The following is a 24,927-nucleotide window of genomic DNA, read 5'->3' as shown; positions in this document are numbered from 1 at the left end:
GCGCATGCGCACTTGCCCCCAGTGTTTGCTGGAGGAATCCGCCATTAAATTGCGAGCGAGGCAGGGTTTCAGACAGGGATGGGCAGTATTTCAAATACAAGTTTTTGAAATAGGTATTCTAACTACTTTGTATATTTTGCATTTGTATTTAATTACAAATTGGGTAATGTATTTGAAGTGCGTATTTAAATACTAAAACGTGGGTATTTCAAAAACAATTGTAATTAAATACAACATTGTGGGCGAAAATACATCCCTCAAGTTTATTGTCACTGTCCAGAGCAGGAAGAAAACTACGTTCTGCACCGAATGCAGTGTCTCTCAATCAAGCACAAGCGTTTAGTGACTTTGTGATTACGGTGCTAGCCCAGGTCAAGAATAGTGACGAAATTAACGTTCACAGGCAGGCTGGCTAAATAAGTGCCTGTGACAACTTGTGATGCTTTCTAGCCTGATTTTTATCCATATTTTTCCTGGAACATACTAAACCGGAAAAGGAGTCGGGGGAGTGTGTGAGTGTGTGTGGGGGGGGGGGGGGGTTAGGGGAGGGAGCCGCGAGCCGCACCTTAGCACGCGAATAGCCGCAGCTTGGCCACTCCTGGTCTCTACCAAAATGTATAATCCACAAGAAAAGCTGCTTGAAGCTCTGTATTTTTTTTACCTATTACGTCCAAGCTGATTACATTTTTGGTCATTATATTTATATTACGTCACTAGAGTCTCGCACACTAACTCCCGTGTGTGCGATGCAAAATTAAAATGAGATACCCGGAAACCCGTTGCAGGTACCCTGGAGTCGCTGACGCAAACTTTGAGGAATGTATTTGGAAAAGTATTTGGAGGAGACCAAATACATTTGGTTGTATTTATATCTGTACTTAAATGCTTTTTTGGAAATGCAATTAGATTTGTAATTAAATACATTTTTGACGAAGTATTCTGTATTTTTATTTCAATACATATTTGCATGTATTTTGCCCATCCCTGGTGCCAGACAACCCCTCTCTTGAATCCAGGCTCTCTAGCACAGGCGTAGAGCTTTGCGGACGATCTTTGGAAACATCTGACTACGGGCTCCAGTCTCTGCAATGTTTAATTCTGAAAGAGCGATATTTATTAATTCAAAAGCTAACCTAAGAAGAAAAACTAAGAAGAAAACCGGTCGAGGTGCTGCGCTCCTCTCCCTTTGGCTGCCTTCATACACTTTCGCCACGTAAAAGTAGCGCAAGGTGCTTTGATCTGGGAGGCACGTGCAACGTGCAGCCCTTGGGAAGATCATGGCTGCACAGCGCAGCACTGAGCTAGGTTCCCGACGTCATGTTCTTCCCAGAAGTGACACGCGGCACGTGTCTCGAGCACTTCCACAACAATGAATAGAGCCACTCTTCCCAGGATAGAGCAGCTTTACTCTCGCCTCCCATTTTGCTCCATCCTTCGGCTGCACATACTATTAGACGATCAGTGTCATTACGTCGTCTGCGAATGCCAAGAGAAGTAACAAGAAACCGGTTTCTTTTTTTTTGGAAAAGGTAAGCTCATTCATTGATACTTTCACTTCATGCCTCCACCAGTTTGCCGCACCACTGTAGTAAATCTCGGCGCAATAGTTTGAGAAACCGATTTTTGCAAACCGTTTAAAGGGGGTTCGAAACGCTAATATACATGCTGTGGAAATCCGTAGAGGTGAATGTGCTACATCACATATTGAGGGCCAGCGCGGACACATAATTAATATAAATGCCAGAGTCACGTTAGAGCGACAAACAGGAACAAATGACAGCGATAAGTCTCAAACTAGAGTCTTTCCCGATTCGACAGGCTTTGTATATTAAAGGAGGCTATGCTCAAACACGAGCATCATGAACTTTGTCGCTCGTGCTTACTTCACGAGCACCGAATGACTGAACGCCTGCCAAAGGTACCATCGCGACCATGCTACATGTGTTTCAGACTTGCCGCGGTCGTTTGTTTTTGTTTGTCGCTCTAGTATTACTCGGGCATAACGTGGCTGTAGCATGGTGCAACTAACGTCGGACAAACCTCTGTTGGCGTTAGACGAAGAGGGAGTAGAAGTAGAAGAGAAAGAAGTCTGCTGAGCTGCCCCTGCACGTGCGTACGAAAAGCGGGGAAAAAGAAAAAGAAAGGAAGAACGAAGACGACGACGATGAACGTGAACGATTGAACGTCTTGACCTTGCAAGCTTTCGAATGTCGATGTATTATTCTCAGCGGTGTAAATATTAAAGTGTTGCTCGTTGTGTGACAATGGAACGATTACTGTGACGACCCGCAGCGACTGCAACAAAAATTTGGTGCCGAAACCCGGGACTGACATCGCTGCGGATACTTCGAAGCTGGAACGTGAGTGACTCTTCACGTACAATGGAAGTCCTCAAGAAAAAGCGCAAGGGCATCCGGTCACAGGTAACTCGACTGGTGAACGACGCGGAAGGGTTGCTAAGGGCCCCAGGACCAAACGTAACTGAGCTAGAGATGCTCATCGAGCGTCTGACACTAGCTCAGGGCCAACTTAACAACGTCGACTCCGCCATCGAACCGCTTGTTTCGGAACAAGACGGAGATGCTGAATTCGCGCAAGTCGTCGAGTACGCAGACAAGATTGCCATGTACGTAACCAAGCTGAAGAGACAGTTAAGGCGCTCGACGGGAGCGGGGCATTCCGGCAGTGCCAGTCAGTTGAACGAAAACGGAGACAGACTGGCAGCATCAACATCAAGGAAGGTCAGACTTCCAAAGCTGGAACTGATCAAGTTCGACGGACACCTGAAAAACTGGCTGCCTTTCTGGAACCGGTTTGATGCCGCAATCCACCAGAACCCTGACTTGACACCGTGCGATAAGTTTAACTACTTAAAGGCGGCACTAACAGGTGATGGAGCGGCAGCCATTGATGGACTTCAGCCCACCGCAGAGTGCTACGCAGACGCCATCGATCTCCTACAGCGGCGGTTCGGGAATCAAGAAGCGCTAATCCAAGATCACATGGAAAGCCTCATGGACATACAACGTGTTCCACCTCAGCGCAACTTCAGAATCCTGCGGCGATTGTATGATAACCTGCGAGCTCGCATCCGCGGTCTCAAGACACTGGGTGTGAACGAAGAATCCTACTGTTCAATGCTTTACCCAGTGCTCCTTCGAGCGCTCCCAAGGGAAATGACCATCGAATACCACCGAAAGACACTACAGGGGGAAGCCGAGAGTGCCACCGCTAGTAGATCTGTACCAGCGTCACAGACAAGTTTAGGACCTACCACAGATCGCACACATCTGAGAGCGCTTCGGACTCTCCTCGAGTTTCTGCACATCGAGGTGGAGAGTCAGGAAAAGGCATCTAAAGAACGGCCAGAGGACGTTGGTGGAAAATCTACACCCCATTTCACCAAGCGCGAGGCGCAGAAGAAGTCTACAAATCCCGACATGCCACGAACCTCTACTGCTACGGCTCTGCATGGTGTTGTGGAAGGCCTCGAATGTTTCTTCTGCAAGTCAAAAGAGCATGGAACACCCGACTGCAACTCAAGGATAACGCTAGCTGAAAAGAAGCGCAGGCTACAAAACACCCAGAGATGCTTCCGGTGCACGAAAGTGGGGCACATGGCAAGGATGTGTCGAGGTACACCCTGCTGCAACAGGTGCCGAGGCAGACATAGCTTCAGCATGTGCGACCCAGATTATACTCCGAGACGATCTGCCGACGGATTGAACGCACAGCAAAAGAAAGACGAAGCACCAGTTAGCCTACATGTAAACGAGGAAAACAAGCCGACAGTACTCTTACAAACGGTTACTGCGTGGGTGGAAGGCAAAAACAGGAGAAAGCGAGCTCGGATTCTCTTTGACAGTGGTAGCCAGCGCTCCTTCAGCACGGAAGAGCTATCGAGGAGCCTCGGCTGCAAACTGCTCGGGACCGAGATACTGACTGTCGGAGTGTTCGGAGGCAAGAATAGGGAACGAACGTACCGCAGAGTTCAAGTGATTCTGCGCAACCAACACAGTGGCAAGAAACACATGATTGACGCCCTCGAGACACATTCCATCTCCGAGCAAGAACTCCCTACCCCTGAGAAGGACGTTATAGAAAAAATGGAAGAACTCGGGCTTACTTCGGGTGACGACCTGAACGGACTGGACTGTGGCGGAGTAGCGATACTCCTGGGATCGGAACATTACTGGGAATGTATAACAGGAAGGATCCAACGACTGAGCAACAGCCTCACCGCAGTGGAAACCGCCTTTGGCTGGGCAATACATGGATCCACACAGTTGACTTCCGATACTGTCAGCTGTTCCCAGGTGATAGTGCTCATATCTGCTGCAGACGAACAAGAGCCAGCCATCTTGAGGAGATTCTGGGAGCTTGAAAGTGCAGGAGTACACGAAGAGGTGGACCGAGATCAGTCAGATAATGACATTATGCGACGCTTTGAAGCAAGCATCACCAAGACGAAGGGAAGGTACGAGGTTGGCCTCCCTTGGAAAACAGACGTGCACCTAGAATGCAATTGAGATGTGGCATGGAAGCGCCTCGAAAGTCTACGAAGGAAGCTAAGCAAAAACCCAGACCTCATGCGAAGGTATGACCAGGCTATCCGGCTGTACGCAGATAACGGGATGGCCGTGAAGGTTGAACAGATAAACGGTTCCGAAGGACGTGCGTATTATATGCCATACCAAGCTGTTCTACGAGAGGGTAGCAGCACGACAAAAATGAGGATCGTGTTCGACGCCTCTTCGCACGGACTGAATTCTAGATCATTGAACGACAACCTTGAAGGCGGTCCGAACCCGAATCCAGACCTGGTGGCCCTGCTCCTGAAATTTAGGCAACATCGGGTAGCACTAATTGCAGACGTCGAGAAAGCCTTCCTTCAGATCGGTGTACACGAGGAGGACCGCGACGCCTTGCGGTTTCTCTGGTATAAAGAGCCGCCTCACCCAGACCAACCTACCCCAGAAGTCGAGGTCTGGCGTATGACAAGGGTAACCTTCGGTACCACATGCAGTCCATTCCTATTGGGAGCAACCCTACAACACCATTACAAGGTTATGGAAAGCGAGTTCCCACAAACAGCAGAAAAACTGAAAAAATCAGTGTATGTGGACGACCTCTTGACCGGCACAGAAAGTGAAGGGGCGGCCCAGAAGTTCTAAACCGAGGCGACCAAAATATTCGGGGCAGCTGGGATGAAGCTTCATAAGTGGGGGTCCAACAGCGCGGTCCTAAAGAAAATGCTGGAGGACAACGTATACGAAGAGAGAGTCCTTGGACAGCTGACGGGAGTGGTGAAAGTGCTGGGTATAGCCTGGGAGTCGAACGAAGACAAACTGTCTTTCACAACAGAACAGGTGGTCGAGTTTACAAGCCAACGCAGAAACACCAAGCGATTCGTGCTCCAGACCACGGCGCAACTCAACGATCCACTCGGTTTCCTCTCTCCTTTCGTGACCCGAGCCAAGATTTTGTTTCAAGAGATCTGGAAGCGGAACCTGCGTTGGGATGATGCACTGCCGGGCGAACTGTTGGGGGACTGGGAGAGCTGGTGCGACGAGCTCACCAAACTGGGTCAGATCAGCGTGCCCAGGTACTACGACAGCGGACTGAGCAACATAATCATACACAGAGCGTTGCATGTGTTCTCGGACGCCAGCTCTTCCGCCTACGGATCGATTATTTTTCTGTGTTCAACTGACGACAGGGGAACGAAGAAGGCGACAATATTGCTCGCTAAGTGCCGCGTCGCCCCCCTGAAGGAAATTTCCTTGGCGGGACTGGAGCTCATGGCAAGCTTGATCGGACCGAGACTACTGAAGTACGTCAAGACATGCCTCGAAATCCAGGTGGAAAAAGTTCACTTTTGGACGGACTCGATGATCACTTTGCACTGGATAAGAGGAGAGGCCTCCAAATGGAAAACGTTTGTCAAAAACCGAGTGCTGGAGATACAAGGAGACTCAGGGGACGCAAAGTGGCACCACTGCCCGGGTAAGGAAAATCCCGCAGATTTGATGACCCGAGGGCTGAAAGCTGATCGACTGCTTTCTGCTGCACTCTGGTGGACCGGACCAACTTGGTTACAGCTTCCAGCAACCGAATGGCCCGAAGAAACTGTTGGGGTGCTTTCCCACGACAAGCTCGAGGAGAAAGCTTCGAAAGCTGTAGTCACGCTAGTGCCTGCAGACACATCCGTGGAGTTCATTGACATTTCGAGATTCAGTTCGGCTGCGAGACTGCACCGAACAACAGCCTGGGTGCTTCGGTTTGTCCATAACCTTCGATCACCAATCAAAACTACTGGATCGCTGAGTGCTGAGGAGATCCAAGCAGCACAAACCGTTTGGATAAAGAAGGCACAAAGCTCGACGTTTGCCTCCGAGATTAGTTGTGCACCTGGAAAAAAAGCAGCGCCGCCTGGTTCAGCCTTGCGAAATTTCCAAACGTTCGTCGACCAAGAGGGAGTGCTCCGGATCAAAGGCCGTATCCGATCAGCAAACCTTACTAGGGATGAACGTGAACCCATCGTGCTGCCCAACGAGCACCGGTATTCTACCTTGCTGACCATCGAAGCTCACCGAAAGATGATGCACGGGGGGCCACGAGACACTCTCATGCAGCTTCGCGAGAGATACTGGATCATCCGCGGAAAACAATTGGTGAAGAAGGCGGTGCATGCTTGCGTTACCTGCCAGAGGTTCAGTGCCACTCCTGCCAGTGCTCCAACGGGACCTTTGCCGGGTACAAGAACCACGCAAGCTGATCCCTTTGAGGTAGTCGGCATAGACTTTGCGGGGCCAATGCACGTGCGAGAAAATGAACTCACGCATAAGTCATACATTGCCTTGTTTACCTGTGCTGTCACGCGCGCGGTGCACTTGGAGCTCGTGCCGGACATTTCGACAAAAAGCTTCTTGCTTGCGTTCCGAAGATTCGTGTCGCGAAGGGGTTTGTGTCGCATCGTGTACTCGGACAATGCGCTGTCCTTCAAGAGGGCGTCCAAAGACTTGGCCGTACTCTGGAAGACGCTCCGACATCCAGAGGTGGTAGACCACTTCGCCAACGCGAATATTGAGTGGCGCTATATTGTTGAGCGGACACCATGGTGGGGAGGTTTCTACGAGCGACTCGTCCGATCGGTGAAAGTTGGGCTCAGGAAAGTGATCGGTAAAAAATGTTTGGACTCGGAAGAATTACATACAGTTCTGTGCGAGATTGAAGCCGTAATGAATTCACGGCCTCTCACAGTTGCCTACAATGAAATCGACGAGGGCGAGTCGCTCACTCCTGCAAGCTTCCTCACGGGACGAAGGCTGACGGCGCTTCGGGTGGCGGAGAAAAAAGACTTCGCATCGTCACCTGAGGTGCTCCGCCAGCTTTGGAGACGCAGAAAGGAGGTTCTTAACAGATTTTGGGAGACGTGGCGATCGGAGTGTCTAAGAGAGCTCCGATCCGCCTATGAAAGCAAGCAACGGAAATCCACACCCATTCAGGTTGGACAGCTTGTCCTGCTTAAAGAGCAGCTTCCACGTTTGCTGTGGAAGATGGGCAGGATTGAAGAAGTCTTTTTGGGTCGGGATGGAAAGATTCGTTCATGTGTCGTGCGTGTAAACAGGGGATTGTTGCTGAAACGACCGGTACAATTGCTTTATCCAATAGAAGTAACTGAAATTTAGAATGGGCGAACCCATTCGGTGGGGAGTGTGTTGCAACTAACGTCGGACAAACCTCTGTTGGCGTTAGACGAAGAGGGAGTAGAAGTAGAAAAGAAAGAAGTCTGCTGAGCTGCCCCGGCACGTGCGTACGAAAAGCGGGGAAAAAGAAAAAGAAAGGAAGAACGACGACGACGACGATGAACGTGAACGATTGAACGTCTTGACCTTGCAAGCTTTCGAATGTCGATGTATTATTCTTAGCGGTGTAAATATTAAAGTGTTGCTCGTTGTGTGACAATGGAACGATTACTGTGACGACCCGCAGCGACTGCAACTGTTTTTGTTTATCGCTCTAGTATTACTCGGGCATAACGTGGCTGTAGCACTCATGCCCGAAATGTGACTAGCACTGGTGCTCAGTAAGAGAGTAGACAATTAAGCACTACGGCTTTCCATTTATGCACGGCTCCTATTTACGCTACACCAGCTGCCATTTCGATGGTACTGCAGCTCAACGCTTACCTTGTGAAGCATAGAATTCGCACCGTAAATTTAATATTTCTTGTCAAAAACTAGTAGGTATTACAAGCAGCACTGTGCGGTGTCACCTGCAAACAATCTATGGGCTAATCAAGAGTACCTGGATCCTCGGAATGTAGCGCCAAGCTACCCGCAAAGTTGCCTTTCTGGTTTATCAAACGGGCAATTTCTTCTTTACCTTGCAATTCTTGGTGAGCAATATAACTTTTAGGATACGTCTATTGTATACCAAGATTTCGCTATCTTTACACCTGCGCAACAAGCGTACATTGAAGCTAAATCAAGTCCGCAGTCGAGCTGTTTTAAAGTTCGCACGGTAACCCAGGAGTGAGGCTGTCCTTTATCCTGAGTATTTTTGTCATGTTCGCGATCGCTAACATTGTCTTGAATAGAAAAAAGCTAAACATTTATGTAAGGTTGTTCATGCTGACCTAGACTGAGGAAGTACAGAATGCATTTTGCACGTTCACACACACACGATGTTTGAGTGGTCCAGCTTGTCGGTCCAGCGTGTCGTTCATTTCATGAAAATTTGGTGATAAAAGGCATCCTGAGTTAAGTAAAGACCCGCTTGGGCAGCATAGGCCCAACTAAAACAGGAAAATAGCGCCTCACTCTGTGGGGAATCAGCCGGTACTCTGTCGATTTTATTTGAGCGATACCTGCCACAAGAACTGCCCGCCAGTTTGTCCGCAAAGAGGAAAAGACCACAGTAGGTTTTATACAAAAATGTTTGACTGATTTACAGGCACCAGGTACAGTTTGAAAATAAACCAGAGAGGTGACATCAGGAAGGGGTGATATTCCAAAGAAATATTTTATTACTCTCTTCAAGTGTTGAACGATAACAACTAACAAGACGAAAATGTTGCAATTACAAAATAAAAAAGTACTGGCTCACCTTCCTGGCGGACATCAGAGAAGAAAAGGTGGATAAAGAGGAGCATCACACATTGCTCGAGTCTTAGAGTGCGCCGGCGCAAACAGGCAAATATTCGCATTTTGCGCCGGTGCTGCGAGGCCGCCCGCTGAACTACGGACGCCGCCGACGATCCGAGTACCTCTTATCAATGGCCAGACGGATTCGACCCCTACGTGAGCCGGAAGCTATAACACAAGGCACGATGTGAAAGAAACTCGCCATGCTTTGTGTTATACTTTCGCATAACCACATAACCCCCTACCGCCCACCGCACACTGCTGAGAAGGCAGATGCTACGCTTCTTCGGCGTGTGCAACCGCGCACTCTCTTATCAATACACTAACTTCAGCACGTTGCGGATTTCCCTGCAACACTTAAATGCACATCCTTCGGAGACTACCGAAATAACTCTCATAGACCAAGCTAAAGGAAATGTGACTCGGTTTTGTAATTGAGGAAACACTCTTCAATCGCCTTCATTTGACATCCAGGATTTCAAATATCAATATTGCATTTTTTTTTAATTTTGTGCTTGGAGGCTGCAGAAAAGCATTTTCAAAGTACCACTGAAGACCCTCCTTCGCGGGGCGCGACGTCACAAAAGGAGTTCTCAGAATCTCCGGTTTCGCTCATCTTCAGCTCCAATCAATGCTATGCACGTGCACTCCTCCTAATGTGAAGGGCGAAAGAGATGTCAGGACTGGTGCGAGTACAAAGGAATTTAGCCGGCAACCTTGCGATGACATGCCCGACCCTCGAGCGACACGCACTTGGCTGCCGAAATGTTATCTTATGACGTCATAGCTGATCGGAGGTTTTTCGTGTTTTCCGGCGTTTAGTTACATCTTCGGAGAAAACGAACGCGATTTTCAGATTCACGGGATATAACTACGCTGGAATCAACCCCTCTCGCATTTTCTGAACGTAGTATTTTAGCTTCCCTTGAAGGACTGTGCGTCAAATCAGGATCTTGAAGAGCGTGTACTAAAAACACTCGCCCCACTTATCAAACCAAGGAGCTGGGAAGATTGTGTCACTCCTGCACGGGCGGCAGAGTATACGTAATGGCAACTTCCAGCTAAGCACATTAAGAAATTACATGAACATGGAGATCCCCTAACTTCACCTTCCTCCGGTAGCATCGGTCTTGGTACAATACAGATGTTTCACTTTCTCTGTTCAACAACCTAGTGGGCCAGCTCCCTGTTCCAACCGAAATAGGACAGCGGCCACTATATTGTTCTAATTGTGGCCTCAGCTCCCTGTTCCAACCGAAATAGGACAGACGATTCTCACACAAAATACCTCTTACCTCTGTGAGTTGTCACAATACCAATAACACTATTTACGATTTCAGGCTAGCACGCTCCCTTTGCCATGACGCTGCACATTCCATTGCAAAGTAGCTACACTACAGGTCTCTCAGGGCAGTGGCTAGTGTGTTGCGTTTTCGAGCAGATTGATTGAGGTGCCGCGATCTCAGCCTCGGCAGGTGGAGCAACGCGGTCGGTCGTCTGTTGGGGGGACTCCTTCCGCCACTGAACATCAACGATGTTTCTGAAGTGATCAACTTGATCAGCATAGGCATCTGGCATGTACAATTTGTCGTATCGTAGGCAGCTGTACAGTACACAAGCTGCGAGGACGACTCCACTGGCGTGGTCTGGGAGGAGGTCGATTGGCCTGCGGTAGACGCCGAATCTAGTAGCCAAAATTCCGAATGCGTTCTCGACGCACCTCTTGGAAATGGGACAAAGACAACAGAGTTTTTTTTTTTGTTATTCTAATGCAAGTGCAACAATTCTATATGTTAACTCGCTCTACACAGTCGATAGTTCATTATCCTTAGATTATCACTGAGGTATCCGCCAGGATAGGGCCTCAGAAAGTCCGATCTCAGTTGAAATGTCTCTTCTCCAACAAAGACGTACGGGGCGATAACATGTGAAGATGGCAGCTGATTTGGTAGTGCCAAATTCAAGGCACCTTGACCGAGGCACTGTTCTATCCTTGAAGCCTTGAAGACGCCGCCACCCCTTTGGTGGCCATTCGCTCCAACGTCTAGGGCCACAATATTCAACCCGCTGTTTACGATGGCCGTCAGCATTAAAGAGCAGGTACCCAGAAAAGCCGGATTTTACGTCACTTCATGCGCTCTTGCGAAACATGATACATGTTAAAGTCAATCTGTAGACCCATATACAGCACCTTGTAGTTATAGTACAGGCTTCCAGAGTCGGCAGGGGCATCGATCTGTACGTGTTTTCCGTCAACGGCCGCCACACATTGAGAAAAATTACACTCTGCATCAAAGCACTCGGCAATTTTCTCCCAGTCTGTGATACTTCATGGGACCTAGAAGTAGAAAGCAAAGTTCACACGCATTGTTTTAATTTGTTATTTAAAGGCACTGCATGTAGTATTACTTTATGTGTAGTAATACTGGCAATAAATGCATCCTCCAATATGAGAAATACATGTTGAAGCTTAGCAAGTGCGAATGCTTCTGTAACTGAATGTGAAAAGATGTGTGTCTGTTTTTTCTCCCTCTCTTCGTTTATTTTACGTTCAGATGGAAACCTTCACGAGCACGTTCAACCTAGAGTCCCAGGATTCAGTAAGTTTCGTTCAAACAACTTGCTAAGCTCTGGGCACTCACAACTTACTTTTGTAAGCTAGCATATCATGTCCAAGTTAGGCCGGTGTTAGATTGCTTATACAAAAGACAAAAAAGTGTTCAGGCACCGATCGAACGCGACTCACCGTCGCATCCGCGTTTCATAAGCCGCGTGCCAAGCTACTTCTTGAATTGGTAGCCGTGCGACATACAAAGCAAGGATGTTGTGGTGCCTCTGCAAATTGCATTCGTAGGATGCGTAATGCGTGACCCCGGCTTTAGAAGGTGGCGCAGTAAGAGCATTGGGGCCGTCAACATCTTCAGGACCGCAGCCCTCCCTTCCCAAGTTTTTCTCGATGACCATAGATCAATGACTGTCTTTTGTGTGAAATTTTTGACAAAACATTGTTGACGGTACAACTTTCAACATGATACGTTTCCCGGGTCGCACTGAACGGGCCCTGCATTCAAAGCATTCTCGAATGATGCTGTCAGCATCCTTGGATAGTGAGCTATTAGCGGCTGGATATTGTCTCAATATTCCCGATTCTGTGATTCTGTCTAGATAAGAGCAGTTGCAAAAGGCGAGTTTTGTGCAGTGATTTGTGCTTCCCCTCTCCCCGAATCATCTCCAGGTGGGGTTGGACTCCGCCACCTCCCACCCCCCCCCCCCCAAGAATGACATGAGCAGTCTATCTAAACCTCAGGCTACCCCCTTGCAACAACCCCCCCCCCCCCCCCCAATTATCTCCAGGTTGGGTGCGTCGCCCCCCAGAACGTCTTGAGCAATGCATGTATACCTAATGGTACGTTTACACTCTCGCATCCGCTTGCCAATCCGTCCAGCTCTTGCCGCTGGAGCGGAATGCTGGCGGAAAACGCGGCGGCGAGTCGTATTAGTGGCGAGATGTTTTGGTGGCGCCGTCCTATGGTTCCCTCTCGTTACGTCATCACCTTGCGAACAACAAGTTGAATGGTGTCTGTAAATAGCATGGTGGAAGCTTGAAATCATTGCGCTCTCAAAGCAACACTGCCAACTCCGTCAAAAAGAAAAGTTCTTACATTCCTCTTATTTCCGTCGATGATAAATCCTTTCCTGGCGTCATAGCCAGCTTTCGGCCAATCGTGGAAGGCCGACCACAGCGACGATTTCGATCGCGGACGTTGGCAATAGCGCCGGGACCTATTTCTGCTGACGAGCGAGGCGCTTCGCTGACCGGAAATGACATTCTGGCGCAACGCGACGCTGCCTACGTCACGAGTACGTGTTCTTCCTGTTTGTTTTGGGCAATGGCGTCGACGGCATCGAAGACATCCAGCGTCGCTGGCATCTCTGGGAATGAAGACACTTGAACCCTCCTCTCGGTAGTACTCCTCGTCATACGAGCGAAGACGAGGAAGGATGCAGCTTGCTTGTCTTGTCCTTTCGCGGTCTCGTAAGCGTGGGCGGACCCGCCGACGGCGACGCTGCTTGTTCGGCGCTCTCTGCTCCTCCTTCTCTATCGCAAGCAGGGAAGAGAACAATCATCGTAATCTCCTCTTCTTCGTCTACATAATCATTCATTAGCTTCGCGCTATTTTCGCTGTTTGGAATGCAGCGTCAGCGTGAAGCTCACGCCTAATTGTCGAGCCTAAAGTGCCTCAATGTCCTTCTGTTTAGGGTGATGCCATCGTTTGAACCCAGGATCTCTGGGTCCTGCAGCGCGAGCGCAAATATTTGTGAACACAACCCGCTCGTCCCCACCGCCGTCGGGAGTAAATTTGCTCTCGTGCCGGCGGATTTCTTCTCAGATGTATACATAGCTTACATGGCCACCCCCTCCCAACACCGCCCCAGAAAAATTGCAACAACACCTGATTTTGGATTTTCGGTAAATCCCTGCGTACACTGGCAGCGTCGGCGCGTCTCAAGAAGGCAGAAAGAGGAATTTCAAAAAGAATAATAGAAAAAAAAATAAGCGTGGACGCACGAGAAGAACAAAAAGAAATATAAAAAAGTGCCGAACAAACAAAAAAACAAAAGCGTTCAGCTTTTACACTGTCGTGAAGTGGGGAGACCAGCGGAGCTGTACTCGATACACTGCCGCAACGCGCACCGAGCCCGTTTCCCACTTCTTCTCGTCCGACACGCCGCCGATCTTGAATACGTCTACGCCGACCCAGAGTCGGTCGCACACGGCGCACCTGATGCCAAACGGGTAATCCACGAACTCTCTCCGGAAGATCGCCGTCGCACCCGGGGACTGTTCAGCCGGCCTGGAGTGCAGTCGTCGCCGGGGCTCACGCTTGCGCTTGGCCTCCGTGGAACAATCGTCGTCCGTGGCGTTGGCCAGCCGACGCTCTTTACATCGCTGGTTCTCTTCTCGGTGGTGGCTTTCCAGGCAAGCGATGTGCTTTTTGCAAAGGGAATTTGAAGCGCTGGACGCAGCGGAAGTCGAGGCGACAGCGGCTTTGCGGTGGTTGTAGACCCATTCGCGCTGCTGCGTACTTCGCCGCTCCTTCCGCAGCCTGTCTCCTTTCCCCAAAAGGGCGCGCGGCCGACCCATCGTGAGTCAAAACCGAAACTGATAAGAGCGTAGGAAACAGCGCGCAAAACTGATGAGGATGAAGAAACAAACGTGACGAGCGCTGCGCTCGTTAGTGTGCTTCTTCGTCGTCGTCTGTTTTTCGCGCTGTTTCCTACGATGAATTTCCACCCAACGCGCCGAATTATCAATTTTTCTGTGGTAGTTGTAGAGTTCCTGTACAGGCTGCCTACGGGAGCCAGAGTTGCGCGTTCATGCATGGCATGTGGATGCAGCTCCTCACGTGACTGACTTCGGCGAATAGCAGCGCCTCGCGTTCGAGGCGCGCGGCGCGCTCAAAAGCCGGAAAACGTACGCCGGGGCGCGTGCAACGTCTACTATGCTGCACGACACCTGATACGGCTCCTCACGTGATCGGATCTCGGCGAATAGTGGCGAGGGCGGCACGCGACACGTGGAATCAAACGCGCAACTCTGGCTTCCGTAGGGAGCCTATAAAGGAACTCGAGATAGCTGAAAAGTTGCCGCCATCTACGAGTGACGGTGGAAACCATACTGGCTGTGTGCTTGCCGCCGTCGCTTATGGATGGCGGCAGCTGTCCAGGTAGTTTTGTGTCGATATACCGGACACGATCCTGGGGAACCTAGCCCTCATCAGCTCCGTTGTAAAAAAAAAACAAAAAAAAACAACAACAACAACAACGCCTTGTTTGGCGAACTTGGAGAACACCGTACACCCAGTTCTTTATACACTCCCCTCATCACCAGGCTAAGTGCAGCACCCCCCAAAATTCCAACTGCCCCCCCCCCTCCCCTCCAAAAAATGGCGAGATTTTCTGATTTAGATTTCTGTATATTTTCTTAGTTTGGTAGTTTGAGGAAAGCGTACACCGGAAACCTAAGTTCATCACTTGCTCAAGACCACCACTGTGAAACTTGATGCTCGTATTTTTCAACATTTTAAGGGCGGTATCCCTGGACACCCTATATGAGCGAATTGTCTGCAACGCCTGCTCAGAAAGAAAAAAGATGGACAAAGAAGATGAAGATGAACAAAAAGAAAGAAGGTGAACAAGATGAGCAAAGATAAAGAATCTCGACAGTGTGAAATTTGCGTTGCAGAAGCGTTCTGCAAACTCACTCACAGCACGTGCTCAACGTCAACTGCCGCAAGCTATGGTCGCCACTGAATATTACCTCTATAGGTAGCGTTTGGTTATTACAAAACGTCATTGACTCTTTCACCCCATATATGAGATATTAAGAATACAGTGGGTGTTGGACGAGCCGCATTTTTATTGGTTGTCTTTCCGTACCGTAGTTCCAGCGCTGATGACGTCACAAAAGATGTTTGACTGTTGACGCAGCTCCGAATTTTTCATAATCACACTGAACCTGTCTGTTTGCAGCAACTCTCTCGTCAAAACTGTGAAATCGCAGCTAAATTTGCACCATGTAAGACCGTCGTTTTTAAGGCAAGTTACCAACAACGATATAATATTTTTTATTTACCTTCCTGCATTTTGAGAGAAGCACATTCCATATATGCTGACATCTATCATGCACGATGGATACCACTGTTGACACGCCGACTTTGAACTGCAGTGAAAGGTCCTGCATCGACGTTCCTGATGACAGGTACCTGAATTAATGCAATACCTTGCTGTGTATATATTGTTTAGAAGTCGAGAAACTAGTATTGAGTTCGCCACTTAAACGAGATTAATTGCACCTCGTATCGACTCCAAACGGTGCGGCTTAAAGAGAAGGCCATTCTACCTCAAAGTGAGAACAAGCCGCGCCCGTGACGAAATGTGCTCTCTGGCGACGTACTGCTACGTGAGCTTGTTTTTTAGGAAAGCGTGGAGTCTTCCAAAAGCGCGGGGCATCATCCGGTTATATCTTCGAAACTGCTCAGGGTCTATGTCCAGCATAAAGAGGGTCCACAGTGAAGTAGAATTCCAGAAACCTGCAGCTCATAGAAAAGCACAAGTCGACTTACCAATGAGTAAAACTCCGATTCTGTGGCTCTGTTTTGACAGCACGGGCTGAACCACCATCGCCGCGGCATTCATATAGGAGCAGCACTTTTCTTCTGCAGAAGTAGGTACTCATTTTTACAGAGCAGTCTGAACTTGTCATCATCTAGAGTAGCGGCCACCGTGCTCTATGAACGAAAAGGCGCGCTGCTGCTTGCACTATTTCTCTATGGCACATCGGCAACGTGACGAAGCTGCCGGGACCACTGTTGGACTTGCGCGACACGCCAAGCAACGCAGCCACCAGTTTGCTCCAGTACTCATGAGCTGAGGTTGTCCCGGAGTCCTTGTCGTATTCGTCGTTTTCGTCGCTTTCGTTACTTCGAACGCAGCCGATGCAAATGTTTGGATCAGCCTTAAATATAAATATAACGCGTACTTTTTCCCAGAAGGTAATAAATAAATCTAAAATTTTAAAATTTTGTTAGTTATTGAAGTTGTTTCCTCAATATAATTCAAGGGTTTCAACCATGTGCGTCGCAAATGCGGAAAATCGATTATGTTAATCAATGTGAAAGAAAACGCAAAATCTCGCATGTGCGGTTCATTGCTCAACCGATTTCTGAGAAGAAAATCACACCATCTCAATCACGCTTCACAATGATAGCGAAGTTTTCACAGTGGTACAGCAACGCCCAGCTGCGAGAGCAGGTGACTTCGTATTGCACCCCAGTCTCATGCGCTCCATCGCGCTCAGGTCACGGTGTCAGATACACTCTTTAGGTGAGGACACGGCGGGGCTGAACGCGCAGCGCGAGGATTCAGATAGTGTTCGTTCGACGGGCATCCGAAAGGCTGCATCATTCCGCGGCCACCGTGCCCGCGGCTGACAGCGTCGCCGGCGGCCAATCGGTGAAACTGTGTGAGAGCAAAAAAAATTATCTCGTTGCCATGACACCCCGGTACACCGTGGTCTTTCTGCACGAGCGACAACCTCGCTGGAGCTCTGCGCGTGTGGAGCATGAAGCGGCACGAGCCGTCTTTGCCGTGCCCACGGGTCGACGAGTCATTTGCCGGCGCCGCTTGAAAGCAGAGTGACAGAGAGAAAGAGAGAGAATGAAAAGCGAACTTTATCTGCACTGCGCGGGGAGCGCGCTGTCCTTACCTGAAGAGTGTTATCTTACACCGTGGCTCAGGTACAAGGACATACCAAAGTACTGTCGAAGCTTCGCCATATGTGGCTGATGCCGCATATTTCTAATTGCCTCTTGACTTAAAAGGCCTCTGACACGCCAAAGAAAATTTTTTTTCATGCTAGGCGTTGAAATGGCATGTCAGGACATTACAAAAAAATTGTTTCACTAAAGAGGTGCGTAGTTGTTTTTTTTATAAAAAAATAAAAATACGAGGCCCTGTTCAAAGTTCCCGCCAGTGCACTGTGACGTAACAGTGTACCGCAAGGCATCGGGGCGGTCAGAACGGAGGCATCGCCGGAAGTCACGTGAGTTGTATCCCTCCTCGTGCTTACCGCGAGCGCGTGTAATAGTTTTTTTTTTATATTTTTGTTATTCTCCGCACCTCTACAAGCGATCCAAGCAGACAGGGTTTCTTTTATTTACTTTTCATCGCTTAATGTTGCTGCAAAGGTAGAGGAAGAGGAGTCAGTGAATTGACGTGATGAACTACAATGCCTATACTTCGTTTCACCTGATGCTGTACCGCAGCGAAGGCTATAAGCGCAAGCTCATAACGTCGGCAGCCGCTCTTAAGTCACGAGAGCTTGTGCCGCCGAGATGTGCCCCAGAGCAAGGAGCTCGCGCTTGTAACCTTTCCTGCGGTACATCGTAAGGTGAAACAGAGTATAGAAGGTTTTGTGTGTGGGACTGTCCCGGTATTTCAGCAACTGAAGAAGAGATCACACTGCATGCATTTCCAAGAGACGGCAGGCGTCTTCAGTCTGGAGAGTATACAATGATTCGACGACCTCGGTGTCCGAACCTTCAGCAATGCAATTGGGCAGGTCGTGCGCTAGCAATCCTAATTTCGGCGAGCGTTCTAATTTTTTTTCTTCAAAATTTGGTAGCTTCTTTTGTGCCCAGTATAGCTCTATATCATCGGACTGACGGCATGCACTCGTACATTGGCTTGTACTCGCAACGCTTTCATCATTGACCTCCACCACGTCGATCCACTGACTCCTCGTCCTCAACTTTTACAGCACGCAAACTAACCAACGGTGCAGCGATAAAGAGCTACTTGAACTGAAAGTTCGTTTTCTACAATCGCTCGTACAAAGAGCAGAAAAAAAAGTCTTAGGCACGGTCGCGGAGAGCACGAGGAGTGAAACTCACGTGACTTTCTGGGAACCCACTTTTAGTGACGTAGGTCGATGCCTCCCTTCTGACCGCCCCGACACCTTGCGGTACACTGTTACGTCACAGTGCAGTGGCAGGAACTTTGAATTGGGCCTCGTATTTCTATTTTTTTATAAAAAAAACTACGCCACTCTATAGTGAAACAATTTTTTTGTAATGTCCTGACATGCCATTTCAACGCCTAGCATGAAAAAAAACAATTTTGGCGTGTCAGAGGCCCTTTAAGCCCGATTCACATGGTGCAAATTTAGTTAAAATTTCGCAGCCTTACTTGCGAATATTTTTTAATTTAAATTTTTGTGTAGCCCATGTGGGATAAGATGAGTGGCGGAAGCTGCGATGCTAAATAACTTTGAAATCACCAGCAAAACCGCCCTTGAGAATCAAACTTCAGAAACAAATAACCATCACAACTTACCCAAGGCATCATTTCTATTGGCCTCGAGATTCGATCGACATGGCTCATGTGGTGAAAAGCAAAACTACGCTTTGTTTTATACTTGTAGCAAAACAATTGGTATGCCCGCGAAGTCGAAGTCATGGGAAGCGCCAGTGCAGCGCTCGCTCACTGGAATCGACTGGTAAGAGCTCGAGCGCTGTACCATTGCCCGTGCTCTGTGGTGCAACCCCACCCTTAGTGTGATTCTGAACCAACAGATGGCGGTGGGATCGCCTTCCAGGCCTGTACGTCAATGTGAGAAATCGTGTGTGGTGGCGTTTTGGTACAGTAGGGTACTTTTCTATATCCTGAACTTGACATCCCTGGTCCCTTGCTTGTTTTCGTCTGCACGAGCTTTGTTTGGAACGCGCACGGCTGCGCCAGTTCTCGTGCAAAGGGGCCAGTTGCATACGCTCCGAGCTCACGTCTCCAGTAAATGGGGGCAAAACAATACGCGAAAATCGTCCTGAGCCAAATGGCGAGACACATGCACAACAAATCCACCGACGCATTGAAAAATATAAAATTGCCTGTGCGCCTTTATGGGAGATTTCAGAGGCAAATTATACATGATTCAATGAGATCAAATTTATAATGACACAAATGAAGGGGACGAGAGGACGAACATTGCACTGAAAAATAAAAATTTATGGCGAACTTGTGCCAAACAAAAAAAAAGGTAAAGAAAGAGCGTCGAGGCAGCAGAAAAGCAGGCGGCGATTCCGCAGTGTAACAGAGACCGAGAGCGAGACTAACTCGACAAGGTTGCTGGCAGCTGCTTATCTATAGTGCGTCACCATCTCGAAAGTTAGCAAAGAGGTTCGAGCGTCGAGCGCTGGGGGCGAAGATGAACTGGCACTCTCGATAACAAGGAAGCAGGGCGAAAGTTGCGTCTGGTGCAAGAATAAATGCGAATCCTCTAGAAGTTCATCACCGAGCGTTGCTTTCTCGGCTCAGCGGGCGGCAATATGACGGGCCGGCCCTTTTGTTGTGCATGCGTCTGGCTCTTTGTGGATTTCCAGGAAAACGGGATGACGTGATAGACTTGGGTTTCCAAAACTCTAGCTTGAGGAATTAACTACCTAAAAAAAAATAAAAAAAAAACTATTTTTTGGGTGGTCAGGTGTCTCATTTAGGTAGCTGGGTGTTTATTTTGCCCGAACCACGAAACTGGAAAACACAAACAAATGACACTCTGGTTTAGGTATTGAGTTTAGTAAACCCAAAGTAGGGATGGTGCGGGAGTCATAATAAAAAATGCCGAGGTTAAAAATGAACTCACAGCAATAAATGATAAGAATTAATTTTAAAACGAATTCAGTGATAAATGTAATGACAGGCCAGGCAAAGATTCTGTGTCTGTGGATAGCTTGTGCACATAGTTTAGGCAATGTACAGTGTGTCAAAAAAAAATGTACAGGTGTTTTTTTTTTGTGTTTTTTTTTACTGCAAGAATAAACAAGGCATTGGCGAACGCTCATTCTCCGCCGAAAAGGAGCCCTATAGCTCACAACCAGATGTCAAAGTTTCAGCCCAATCCGATAACTTCTTCAAAAGTTATTTGTTATTTTCTGAAAAGTTCAATGGGAAAATGACGGCCGACGAAGTTTTCGAATACATGGGGCTTAATGGCAACAGAAACCGAAAACGGGCCAAAAAATGGGCTCCATTTTCCCATTTAAATTTTCAAAAAATTACTGATACATTTTGAATAAGGTGCCCGTTCGGAATGATACTTTGCCATCTGGTTGTGACCTAACCCTACCTTTGGGCGGAGGATGAGCGTTAGGCGATGCGTAGTTTATTTTTGCGGTAAAAAAAAAAAGAACCTATACATTTGTTTGTGACATCCACTACCAGTCTTGATTTGGTGATTTGTGCGCGGAAGTGGTGGTGTGCAAAAATGAAAAAGATGCAAAGGGTAGTTTGACGTTGTATAAAATATAGTGTAAGCACGCACATGGTACGCTGAAATAGCCTTACATTTTACACTAGTTTTGAGCGTATCTAAAGTTAGAGTGCATCAAAAGCTAAAGCTTGTACACATATACTGCTTAGGCCGTTATGTTCAAATGCTCATAGTACTTTATTACCCTCAGATTTGGTGTAAGCTGACTCCTGATTGCTTCCCTATTGAAAATTCCATCAAGGTACGTAATTTGGGACACTGACTGCCAGTCAGCAGCCCTGGTGGAACGTGCCCTGATGGTCCATCAGACGACGTCCGACTGCCACTGATGGAATGTCCCAAATTACGTATGTGGTGGTCTTTGATGGAACGTATTTGATGGAAGGTGTGATTGTGATCACTGCTGAGCTGATAGGATAGGCTAACCAGATTGCAGCGTTGCCAGAGAAGCTCTTACATACTTTCGACTGCCATAGGATCACTGCAAGTTAACTTCAAGGAGAACAGCCAATAAAATGACAAGTAAAATGCAAAATCAAGCCTCCCTATTGAAAATTCCATCAAGCTACGTAATTTGGGACACTGACTGCCAGTCAGCAGCGTTGGTGGAACGTGATGGACCATCAGACGTCATCTGATGGTCCATCAGATGACGTCTGACTGCCGCTGCCAAGGGAATTTCATCAACAAGGGCAGCATTTATATAAAAGTAAAGCTATACGCACTCATAAATATCGCCAAATGCCTCAATAAAACAAAATGTTCGAGAAAAAAAAAAAAAAAAGAGCACCACCACCGCGCATCGAACCCGCGACCACATGCATACAAATCGGACACCTTAACCGCTATGCTACACAACCGTTAGGGAAACTCGATTTGAATATTCGTTTTATACAAAATGCTTTGGCTGCAAATGCAGCTCAGCCGTCAGCATCTTATGCAAAGCACTCGTACATCACTCGCCGTACTTCAGTTCTACTCACCTGCCATGTAGAGTACTTTCGCGTCGTACAACGATCCTTTTGTTCGCGCATCACCGGCCCAGTAGACCTGGTACACCCTGTCGTCTTCAACTACACCGCTAAAGTCCCTTACATCGTCGGAACTCACAACAGGCTGGGTCTTGTCGAGTAGAAATTCTACTAAAACATAGGACATTGTAGAGCCCGGGCAGGATCGACAGGTTGGAGCGAGCGGGCAAACAAAACGAGTCGAGAGCGATCGTTCATGAAAGCTCGGCGAAGCGTCTATGGGCGAAGCGAAGTGCGAAGTGTCGTGTTCGGCGCGCTTCTGATCAAGGTTGTCGGTCGGTTGCGTGTCATATCTCTAACGTCAGCGGTTTTATGGGCTCACGTTCCAAAATCGTTTTCTCGTGCATAGATTACTTTTCGTATTCATAGATTTGACGAAATAGTGGTATCCGAACGAACTTTACGTCCTTTGACCGTACGTCTGTCTGCACGTCAAAGCTTTCTGACGTACAGTCAGAGACAATCGATGTACAGTCAGAATCACCACCAAGAGATCCTGATGGCATTTCGCGGCGGCCGACTGCCACCAGGAAACCATCAGAAAGCTGACAAGCGGGGTCTGACTGGAGTTTGACTGTCGGTCAGAGTAACTTGTTGGCCAATCAGACATGCTTGACGTACAGTCAGGCACAGTCAGCGGTCCACTAGAAAACATTGACTGCCAAACAGGGTTACATTGATGGATATTTCCTTCGGGCTGTTGTATCTTTATTAGGTCACAGAAAAAGCCTGCCTTGAGCGATGCTCAACCTGAAAACCCTATTGAAAATTCCATCAAGGTACGTAATTTGGGACACTGACTGCCAGTCAGCAGCCCTGGTGGAACGTGCCCTGATGGTCCATCAGACGACGTCTGACTGCCACTGATGGAATGTCCCAAATTACGTATGTGGTGGTCTTTGATGGAACGTATTGTGGTGGTCTTTGATGGAACGTATTGTGGTGGTCTTTGATGGAACATATTTGATGGAAGGTGTGATCCCAAGTAGCACAACACGCTGGGTTGGGGATGGGGCGGTATTGGCCTGCCGGGATACCGATACCGGCCAGTACCGGAAACGCCCCAAGGGGCGACATCGGCCGGGCCCAATGCCGGAATCCGGCCGGTACCGGGAACTTATTGGGAAACCGGGATGCCGGGAATACGGGATGTTCCCAGCGAGCTCCCGACACAGATCCCCGGCATGGAACCGGTGGTACGGTAGGAAACCATCAGTGTGCCAGCGTGTTTCCGGGTCAGAGCCAGTCCAATTGCGGATTAGTCCCAGCGTAAAAACAGATCAGTGCCAGCGTAATTGCGGGTCAGTGCTTGCGAAATTGCGGATCAGCACCAGCGTATGTGTCATTCAGTGTACCCAGCATAGAACCAGCAGAATGCTAGCTGTGTCAGGCTTTAAAGCCCAGGAATGACATCCTACTGCATTTTTGAAGATCTAACTTCTCAGTAGATCAAATTCCCTTAAACGTGGAAATGCTCAATTTCTCAGTCCGAACTATTTTATTGGTTTTCATATCTTTTATAGGTGCTGACCGTTTTTAACATGTTTTTCGGACTTGAACTGGAAAAAGCCAGTTTAGTATTTGTGCAATTTTAAGAAACAATTCTGTGTGAACGATTGACTTTCTCCACGTATACAGTATACTCATGGAAATTATTGTATACTCGTTGAGACGACATGTCCCATTCATCTGTCGCCCAGATGCATATTGTGGGTAGTACAAGAAGGGAACATACAAAAGTTTTTTTACCGTGACGTTCTTTATTGTGACTCGTGCATCCATAGCAGCTAGCTCCTCAGCCAGAGTGTCCCTCATCGTCAAAGGCGGTTGCAACCACCAGTGGAGTGTCCGTCTTTTTAACTCTACTGCCCTTGCCTGCCTCCCTGCCCGTCAGCCACTTCTGCACCGCGTCCACGCTGCACGAGTGCGACTTTGTATGGCACCTGTAAAGAGAATTGTCAGATCACACAGATTAGTTGAGGGATAGGGGAAGCCAATATCTTGCATATTAACTACACACAAGGTGCTGTTCACACACTGCAGTTTGTGAGAGTTTCCTTTGTGTAAATATGGGTCCCTCACCTAGCCTGCAATTCAAAGCTGACAGAAAGAGAGCACCACAGAGGTGAAGATTGTGGGTTTGGCTACCACGCTAAGGTGCAGATTCTATGGAGGCATATGGCTATTTCATGCAGCATCCTATTAATCTGAAATGGGGGGTGAGACGGGGCGGGGGGCGAGAAGGGGTGGGGCGCAGAGATGAGTGGCTAAAAAAGAGCAAAACTTCCCCAACTGACACTCTACAGACCAAGGCCTCTAAATGGTCTTCATTAGATTTTCAACCTGGAAACTAACAGGATAACAAGACAAGACCAACAAAAACCTTTTTTCACAGTTCCTTCAAAACGCTGCTTTTCAGTATGAAGGTTCTGAGAATGCTAACACAGGAGATATTCATAATAGAGAATGCAAATCAAATTAAAAAAAAAAAAAAAAAAAGACAGGAATTGACGATTTAAATTTTGCATGTTGCAAGACTTAACGGGAAACTGAAGCTGTTCTGTATCTGAGGAAGAACACCAGAATCGCCTTGATATGGCATCCAGGATCACGAATATCGAGTTCATTTTTTCAATCTGGTGCACGGAGGCTGCAGAAATTAATTTCTAAAGTACAGCTGAAGCCCCTCCTTCCTGGGGCGTGACGTCATCTGGGAGTTTTCGGAATTTCTGCTCTCGCTCATCTTCAGCTCCTGTCAAACCTATGCACGTGAACTCTTGAATTTTTAAAAAGGTCAGAAATAGACATCACGACTGGCGTCAGTGTGGGAAAAATACAACTGGCAAGCTTGCAATTGCACGCGCCGCCCACACGAGCGACATGTGCTTGGCGCCCCGAAGATCCTAGTACGACGTCACGA

The 24,927-nt window shown here is 48.2% G+C and overlaps 1 protein-coding gene across 1 annotated transcript; it reads left to right on the top strand.

The window, feature by feature from the left end:
• Nucleotides 1–2,624: 2,624 nt before the first annotated feature.
• LOC120846018 lies at nucleotides 2,625–4,529 on the top strand. Its single transcript, XM_040217616.1, has one exon. The coding sequence runs from the start codon at nucleotides 2,625–2,627 to the stop codon at nucleotides 4,527–4,529; it is 1,905 nt and encodes a 634-aa protein (XP_040073550.1).
• Nucleotides 4,530–24,927: the final 20,398 nt, after the last annotated feature.

This window comes from Ixodes scapularis, unplaced genomic scaffold, assembly GCF_016920785.2.
Source record: "Ixodes scapularis isolate PalLabHiFi unplaced genomic scaffold, ASM1692078v2 PGA_scaffold4__175_contigs__length_147842914, whole genome shotgun sequence".
NCBI lineage: Eukaryota > Metazoa > Arthropoda > Arachnida > Ixodida > Ixodidae > Ixodes > Ixodes scapularis.
Note: the sequence above shows the minus strand (reverse complement) of the source record. Positions and strands in the feature narration are given on the sequence as shown.